The 9,321-nt window shown below is 43.6% G+C and overlaps 2 protein-coding genes across 2 annotated transcripts; one reads left to right on the forward strand and one right to left on the reverse strand.

The window, feature by feature from the left end:
• The first annotated feature begins 309 nt into the window (after positions 1–309).
• On the forward strand, positions 310–2,532 carry MRPS14 (mitochondrial ribosomal protein S14). Its single transcript, XM_010187295.1, has 2 exons — positions 310–464; positions 2,300–2,532. The coding sequence occupies exons 1-2, from the start codon at positions 360–362 to the stop codon at positions 2,480–2,482; spliced, it is 288 nt and encodes a 95-aa protein (XP_010185597.1). The 5' UTR covers positions 310–359; the 3' UTR covers positions 2,483–2,532.
• A 1,460-nt stretch (positions 2,533–3,992) lies between these two features.
• CACYBP (calcyclin binding protein) lies at positions 3,993–9,059 on the reverse strand (the record flags this gene model as incomplete). Its single annotated transcript, XM_010187296.1, has 5 exons — positions 3,993–4,298; positions 6,058–6,152; positions 7,426–7,525; positions 8,085–8,181; positions 8,867–9,059. Coding segments are annotated over 5 exons (645 nt in total), but the record flags the coding sequence as incomplete, so codon positions are not given.
• Positions 9,060–9,321: the final 262 nt, after the last annotated feature.

Below are 9,321 nucleotides of genomic sequence, written 5' to 3' on the forward strand. Positions count from 1 at the left end.
CGGGCAGGGCCCGGCGGGGTGGGGTGCGGGGTTTGGCGGGCCCTGTGGGAGGCAGCAGCAGGCGGTGGGCTCACCTCGGGTCAGGCCGGACCTCGGTTGAGCGGGTGTAGGTGTAATATCCTAAATTCCTTGCTGCCTTCTGTGAGCTAAACTGGATCACACAGCACACTTCTTGAGCAGGAGCTGCACTGCAAGGAAGAAATCGAAAAAGTCTGACAAAGCCCCATTTATGGGAACAAGTCATACTCGAATTGGGCAAACTGTGTGCAGCAAGTGGGTATTATAAACTTAATTTTTGTAATCAGGTTTTCCCGTCACCGTGGACAAGGCAAGTGCGGAGCTACTATGTGGACTGGAGGATGCTGCGGGATGTCAAGAGACGGAAAATGGCATACGAGTACGCGGACGAGAGGCTGCGGATCAACGCCATCCGCAAGAACACCATCCTCCCCAAGGAGCTGCAGGTACCCACACACGGCTCCAACTGCTGCAGCGTGCTCTGGGCCACAGCTTTACAGACCCAGGTGGCTGTGCCAGGTCACAAACGCTGGCATTTCCCCAACTCCGGAGCACAGAGCCATGTCGTGCTGCGTAGTTACTGCTAGTGCCCAGGCATCTTTCCCTTCTGGGGGTGTTTAGCAACACAGCGTTCTCCTGACTGAGGTGGTTTATTGTTTATGGTTTAGCGCTGCTCATGTAAGCTGTAACACTACATACAGTGAAGTCCCATTTTTTCCCTTCACAGCTGTCACTAAAATACATTTCCCGGTATTCCTGTAATATTGGATGTTACATTTTATAGTCTCCTACATAAACTTGAGGTTATTTTTTTCTTACTTTAAAACCTGGAAGGCTGATCCAGCCAAAGCCACCAATTTGTTCAGTTAGAAATACTTAATTTTATTCTTTGCCTGAGCTCCAAGCAAGGTACAAGCTGCATGAGATCTGGGTGTTAGATCTTTTCTTAAAAACACACATACTCACTGCCCTGCTCTCAGCCTTCCTTACTAAGCATTAAAAACATTTGCAAGTATCAGAAACAGTCCAACAGTAGTCCTGTGGATCTGGCCATGCCCTGTGATGAGATCCCTTCCCCCTTAAGCATTCTGTGAGAAAAAGTGCATGATCTGGTTTTGCATATGGACTTCACCATTGTCTTGGCAAGTCTGGTCTGTGCTGGATGTTCTTACGGGGTGGGGGGGGAAACAAATGGACTGCAGCTGGCTTTGCTTTTCGTATTCCTCAGCTGCTTTTGTCACCTCTTGAAGTCACAAAGACATAGCAGCAGTTAGATTGAAGACTCCAGGAAAGTAACTTTTCCCCACCCCACAAAATTCTACTTGGACTCCAAAATTAAAGTCTTCAAAATTAAGCTAGGCAAAAAAAATACTGCATTTGGCTGTAGTAGATAGTGTATAAATACAGCTACATGCACAAGTAAGATGTACAAGTGGGCAAAGCCAGTAACTGAAATACGATCTGAAAACAAGAAGTCCTACTGACCTTGCTGTCACTGAAGCTGGAAGTCTTGCTGCTGCTGTCTTCCTTTGAAGGCAAACCTACCTTTGGAAATTCACCTTGCACTAGAGCTTTTCAGCACTCCTGCAACAGAATGGGAGTTTTTGTAGTCCAGACCTTCCTTTTACCTCCAACTGCGACTTCCTCCCATGGCTGAACACAGGATTCTTTGAGTCCTCCTGTCCTTCAAAAAACAGCAGTTAGGGAGGCTTACCAAGTCTCAAGTGATTTCCTTTAGGCTGCATTTCCCTGCTGAGCTCACTTGTTTTTCTGACACTCCATTTGCTGCTACCTGGGGCTTTCTGAAAACTGTTGAGCTCTCTTGTGCATGAGAAGACCTTTCTTAAGCCTGCTTATCAGAAGAGCCACTTAAGACTTGTCCTCCTCTGCCTATAACCCCTTCTGAAGTATCCCATATGCAAGTCCTTTTGCTGACTTCAAAACATATTACCTGGGAAGGCAGTTAATAACATATATTTAAGTTCAGCTCATCTCAAAGGAGCTGTCCAACCCTGCAACATCAAGTGGATTTTGACCAATTACTGACGAGGTTGCTCAGTCCATAATAAGGTTAAATTTGAGGTCTGCATGTGGATCATTTTACATTTACTGTTAAGATGCCCAGAAAGAAAGAATCAAGTGAGGAAGACAGGCCTTAAGTTCCCTATGGGGTCAGGAAGCTTGTGGTGGTACCTGTTCTACAGGTAGATTTTTGAGACCTGGCAGTAAGCCCCCTCAGAGTCCTGGGGAGCACAAACTATGCTATTGACTTCTGTTTCAGGAAGTGGCTGATAAAGAGATTGCTGACTTGCCCCGGGACAGCTGCCATGTGAGGATCCGAAATAGGTGCATCCTGACATCCCGCCCACGGGGAGTGAAGCGGCGCTGGAGGCTCAGCAGAATTGTGTTCCGCCATTTTGCTGACCACGCTCAGATGTCTGGGATTCAGAGGGCTATGTGGTAGCTCACAGCATGGATATACATTCAGGCAAAGAACACAAAACGGGCTCAGTTGGTGTGTTTGAGTAATTAAAGCAGGACTAGGAGTCCAGCATCAATGTCAAACTAATACGGTAAGGGTGAGAAGCAGTGTAGATTCATTAAATGATCTTTACTGGACTGCAGTCGTGCCAAAGTCTCGAGAAGCAGCATAACCGCACTAAGCTGGTTTTTCTGAGAGGCAAGGGTTTTTCTGAGGGGGAGAAAAAATTACTGCCTTGTTTGATTGTTGCAGAACTAAGATGAAGTTTGTGGTATAAGCGACATCAGAAATAAAGACATACAGCACAAGGCTCGTTTAAGCAGTTTTTTTGCCACCATACGGTAAGTTCACCATGGTAATTCGGGTAGAAACATAAGTGAAATTGCACAACAGGGCAAAGTAGTATTCTGCCATGAACAAGGATGAACATGAACTGAAATTGAAACCTGGCCTCAAGTTTAGATACTTTTGCTATGCAAGCTTAATATATAAACAAGCAAAGTTGAGAAAGAACCTACTAGAAACTACAACATGCTAGTATTTATCTCCTGCTTGCAGTGCAGCACTTTGTGCAATGCTTTAATAACAAGGTAGCAAGTAAGTCCTATTCCAGACCATAACAGGAGAGTTAATGGCTTCCTTAATTCATCAGGTAACATGAAATCAATTTGTCCTTGGGAGAGACACAAAAAGGAAGCAGGAAGAAAACAACAACAACAGGCCTGCTGCTAAGCTCATGTTTGCCCTGTACTCTTCTTCAAAGCTGGGCAATAAAGGGGAGGTGGCTACCCTGTCCCCCTCCCTAGCAGTGGGGCCAAGCAAAACCGTGCTGCCACCAGATGAAGATGCACAGGCAGCAAATGGACAGCAACACATCACCCCTATTTAGTCAAATTCTGGAGTTAAAGCTCTCTCGATATACTTCTTACTCTGTTACCTTAAAACTCTTAAAAGCTGATAGGGACAGTGGAGCTTGTCTCTTCCTCGTATGCTGCTAGAGCCAAGGTGAACTCACTGTCCAGCATCAGCACCTCGCTGCCCTCTTGCTACTGCTGCCACCTCAAAGATGCCCCAAGGAGGTCAGTTAGCATGTTTTCATTTTTAAAATTAAACTGGTTAAACAGCCAGTAATTAATTTCTGAGAGTAATCATTAAATTTTAATACCGCAAGATCAACACTACTGTTTCTGCCTGTCAAGTGCTTGAAATAGTGGTTCTACTTTCCTACATCTCCTCCCTTGTTTCATGTTTTACAGTTCAACATACTTTCACACCGCATAATGAATGTGACATTAACCACAGCAACCAGATGGATACAGCTGTCATTTACAACAGAGCCCTGGCCCCGTCCTAGTTCAGGATTTCTTTTCTACATTCTGTTCTCAGTTTCACAACTCTCCACTCATCTGAGATGCTTCTTCAAGGAGGAATAAATAGATACCTACACTCCACTCTTCAGGAAATGGTGAACCACTCGACTGAAGGAAATGCATATAAGCTATTTTATTTAAATATTTTCTCCAACCTGAAATGGAAAATTACTGTCTTTGCTTGGAAGAAGGTTGTGTAAACAATGATCTTTGCAGCACAGCATGTCTCACGTGGAAGATCAGTATTAAGGCGGCCCTTCGAGTACTTTCAAATATCCATTGGTATGTCCCCTTTGGATTGCTTTTCTCTGCTTTCAACCCAGGCCTTGTTGATGGTGCGCTTCATTTCATCATCCCCTTCTGCATACATCTTTTTTAAAAGGTTCATAAGCCCTTCGCTAGGATCTGAGGTGTCATAGGCAGCCTTCCTGCAAGACAGATACATATGAGAAGATCAGGTATATCCAACAATTGTCTGCAAAAAATTAAACGCTAATACTTGTTTGAAATGTCCTGGTAATGGTCAGGATTTTGCTTTGGTCTATAGACTCTGGCAGTCTTCAGTCCTGCCTCAGCTTCCGAGTTAGGAGAATCCTGAAGAGCATCCTTAAACCAAATGCAAGTTGTGTAGTATACCTAGCGCTGTCTCAGTGAGGATGACAGGAAGCATTTTCAAGTACACATGACCCTGGAAGCACCACCCAAAAATAAATTTTAGGAAGCAGGAGTGGAATGTGACAGACCCAGAAGCACCAACATCTGTGTGCAGTTAATGTGACCAGTGAATATAAAATAGAAACATTACCACAGAGCTCTTTGAAGTGACCACATTGACAACCCAAAAGGCATTTTCTGCTTCTTGTTCTTCAGATTATCTCCAGAGGTCAACTGACTAGGTTTTTTAACACCTTGGATTTCAAAGCAGTTTTCTCAACTTAAGCAGCCAACTGCCAAACAGTGCCACCCACATGGTAAGCACCTGCTATGTACGTAATGCCCTCTCTGGCAGAGCTGCCTCTCTCTACCCCTTTTTCAGAAATCCCTTAGGTAGTTACTGGGTTCTGCAGGCTGCCAGAAAAACATGCAGATCAAAACACATCAGCAGAGGGAGCACATTCCCCAAGCCACTCATTTGCCATCTTGTAAATCCTCAACGCCTGGAATAAGGCGGCAATACTAAGGGTCACAGTCTGGGCAGCGCCAGGGCTTCTCTGCACAACACAGGTTTAACAGAATGAATCTCTCCCTCCAGAAACCTGCATTAGTAAAGTCACCTCTTAATCTCCAATTAAGTAATTTGAGAGGGGAAGGTACTTTCTGCTCTAAATTCAGGTATGGCTAAATAGGACTAACCAGTTTTAACAAATTGTCCTTTAAAGGTACACAAAATGAACAGCTGTTGGCAGGCGTAACTTCTCAGAAGTGTTTCCATGTTTCAAGGTGGGTATATACATTCTCTTCTGGATAAGAACATACGTGTGTATTGTAAAATATAAAAATTATATAATTTACTACATTATATGTACATAAAAAGTCTCTTGCCCCAGGTGTTTCCTGCTGTAATTTACCACCCTTGTATATCCAGTGCTTATGCTGCTTGCAGGTTTGCTCCCAAGCACTTGAAGTGATACAAATTAGCTTCAGACTTTGTATTGTGATCGAGGTAAACAAACCCTTGTTTTGCCAAAAGGACACTGGGATTTCTGTGCAGGCACTTCATACACAGGTGACAATACTACCAATTATTTTGACCAGCACAGCTGCAGGGAATATACATATGTATTTCTATATAATATACACTTAACCTAAAACAAAGTCAACCCCGCTAGAGCTGATTTTGCAATGAATGCAGCCATCAAAATATAAATGAATCTTGAATTGGTTGATTACCTTTAGCACTCTCACTGCAGGTCTTATCTATCAAATTTCCTATGATGCAGTCTTCATCATTAACAAAAAACCAGTAGAAGAGTGACAAACAGCTACTCAAAGTGTATCTCCTCCACTGCCAGTCCTACTAATACCAAAAAAAATTCCCAGCCTAAAGATTCTCAAACACCTTAAGGCCCTGTAAGGGATTCTCACCGCTTGCAGTCAGTACAGCACAGGCCTGCTCTCCCAGCAGTCCCAGAGCACTCTGGAGAACGAGAAACGGGAAATGAGATGGAGTGCTGCAGAGACACTTACTCTTTCTCTTTGCTTTCTTTTTCCACTTGAGTGAGACAATCCCATTTTTCCTCCCGCTTCTTCTTACACATCACCAGGACCATGTCTGTCTTTATCTGTACAGTAAACAGCAAGGCATGAATTTAGAATGTTTTGAAAAGGGATGCAAGTCACAACCACAATGAATCAGGTTAACTTACAACTCTTTCTATACTCACAAATTCCTGAAACATTCATCTCAAGCACTGATTATTATGCAGCACATAGAAATTACGGTACATGCGCAGCTTCAGAGTACAGTGTTTTAACCTCGTTGTGGACAATGTAAATGGCGTGATTAATGTCATACTAGTACAGGACTGTAGTACCAATACAGAACAACGTACAGCGCTGCAAAAACACCATTTGGTGATTCTCAGGATGCTAAAAGTTCCCAGGACTGCGGGGTAAAGGGTGGCTATATTTTCTAGACTGCTGCAAGAATACCAAGTTCAGGCAGAGGCTCTCGCAGTTTATTTCTCCAAGGATAAGAAACTAGTTTTAGGGCATTGCTTAATCTTGCAATATGTTTGCAAGTCACAAGCAAAGCCTGTTTAATTGCGACCCTGACCTAAATTTCACAAAGAACTCCTGCGTGCCACAGCAGACAGGAATCTGTTGGAGGTGTAGCTTAGCTTAGCAAGTACGTGACCACTACTCGCTTTTATGCTGTGTTAAAAATCACCAGAACATCACCCTCATTTATTTCAGATGTTTTAATTTTACACTCTCCAATTTTAGCGCAGTTTCAAATTGAGCCATGGTTTCTCCACGTCTGATGTCACTAAATGCAGAACGCACACAAAGTACCCAAGGCATCCCTAAGCCCAGAAGGGTGCTCTGAGTAGCACAGAAAGGACACGATCACCAGTCGCAGCCAGCAGCAGTGACGTGTTACTAGCGGCCAGTTCTGGAGCAACACACCCTTACAAAGGCAGAGCTGGTTTCTGACTTGGCTTTGGGCATTAAGCCGATCTAAGCTTCAAGATTCTGGTCTGCTGACAAGCCTCTCAAACCTTAAAATTACAAAGGTTTCTCAGAGGTATTTAAAAACACAAGGACGCAAACAGATGCTTAGTGGAATTTTCTGCTTAATTATTTCTGAAATCATGTTGGAGCGCTGTTAAAAAACCATACAATATCCAGACAGGATCTTTTGAAATAAGAGCCCATGGATTCCAGTGAATAATTCAACAACTACAGATAAAAAGAATCACATTCAGAGTGAAGAGACTTTATGGATAGAACCAAGGGACTGAAAGTTAGCACCAAGTCTCTTGAACTGCAGTCAGGCAACAAACACGGTATTTTGTGAGGGACCCAAATAACTGACAGCCAAGGTGCACTGACCTTTCTAGAGCTGCCTTCCACAGAGATGGGCTTAAGGAGATTGTTGAAGGTCATGGTGTAGTTCTTCCCACTCAGATTCTTCACTAGCAGATCAAACGACCTGGAACCAGAAAGTGGGGGAAGAAGGGCACAAATACTCCAATTACTGTAAGACTGCTGTGCCTTGCCACCAAAAACAATGTCTGAAAGCCCTTTAGCAGACAGATTTCTTTGGAAAGCATGGCAACAGGCTGGAATCATTTTCTTCCCTGGGCTTTCAAATCTTCAGTAGGACTTAATACTGAGAACTTAAAAGGGCCTGTCCAGACTTCACAAGAAATTAAGATCTTCTACCTCACTGATCTCCTACAACCTTGGAAAGGCAGATTTACTTAATTTACACTTCTGGTTCTATCACCATCAAAAAAGAGGGCTAACACTACATATCCTGTCAAGCCTGATGAAGCAACAAGCATTTGTAAAATTAAAATACCCTAATACCCAATAAGGAGAACTATACGTAAGGGTATATGCCAAGTGCTACTAAAAGCTAACATTGGTCAAGTTTAAAAAAAGAAAGGAAAAAAGGGGAGGAGGGGAAGGGCCAATCCAGAACAGAACTCAACACATGCCTGCATTCCCAATCACGTTTGTGGCGTGGCACAAGAAGATGAACTCACCTCTCTGTGAAATTCACCTGGACATTCTCAGCGGGAAGCTTCTGAACTCCAGTTAAAGAGACATAAATCTTAATAAATTTATCTGACTGATCCCAACCTGCACATGAAAAAAAAGAGATTAAGTTCTACCTTTCCTCCATAAACTTCATGCCTTCCATTCCAACTCCCCATCAATGACTCGGATCTCTGCCCTATTGAAACAATCTTCAGAGGGATAGGGGAAAGACACGAATCATCCAGGAATAATTTGATAGCAAAAGGAGGTTTTCACATGTTGCCCTGTCCCTTAATTCCTGCAAATTCTGAGAAAACCCATGTATCAGCTTATGTAGAGGGGCAGCAACGCTGCCTGTGGAGAGGGAGTCAGAGGTAGCTGTCTGCTTTTGCTGCAGTTTCCTTGACCCAATTTTTCCCCTGCTCCTCGCATGACAAGTATCTTGAGCAGTTCCCTTCTCCTTTCACCTACATGGCGAGCAGAGAAGCCAAAGCTCGCTCTTTCGTTCCTGCTAAGCATTAGGCAATGGAAAAATACCAGTTGGTACACCAGGGATCGTCAATACACCCCACCAGTACCATCACACAAACATAAGTAGCATGTGGCTGGGATGGCACAGTAAGCATGCACTGGCTTTTAAAGTGGGGCGGGTCTCCAGTGTGCAATAACCACTTAGGAAGGCTTCTATATAACGCTGAATGGTAACTGTAACTCGCACTAACGCTACCTTGCCTTCTCTTCAGAGAGATGCCCAAGCTCTAGTAAGCATTCAGAAAAGTAATCCTACCATAATTGTTTATTTTCACTGTGTACCCTCCCAGCGATGACTTTTCTTCCTCTACCACATCTTTAGGCTTCAGTGGAGGCTGATTCTTGATTTCTAGCTCTAACTTGTGCTTCTCTGTCATCAGGACATCACGAAGTCGCTTCCTTGTGGCTTTTGTAAGCAATTCTTTAACCTCTTCCAAATCTTTCAGTAACTGGTTTAGAAATAAAAGACCACACATATATCTGTTAGATACAGTTCTTTTCACTCAAGGTTTGCACCTGCACTCTTTCAGCTATGGCACTTCCAAATCTCCCAGCTGTAGCAGTTTCAGGTTTACCAAGTCACACAAGCAGATAATTAGTTGGTTGGAAAAGACCTTTAAGATCACGATGTCCAACCATAACCTGTCCACTACTAAACCATGTCTCTGGGCACCTCATCTACCCATCTTTTAACCACCACCAGGGATGATG

This window comes from Mesitornis unicolor, unplaced genomic scaffold, assembly GCF_000695765.1.
Source record: "Mesitornis unicolor isolate BGI_N332 unplaced genomic scaffold, ASM69576v1 scaffold9556, whole genome shotgun sequence".
In the NCBI taxonomy this organism is placed as follows: Eukaryota; Metazoa; Chordata; class Aves; order Mesitornithiformes; family Mesitornithidae; genus Mesitornis; species Mesitornis unicolor.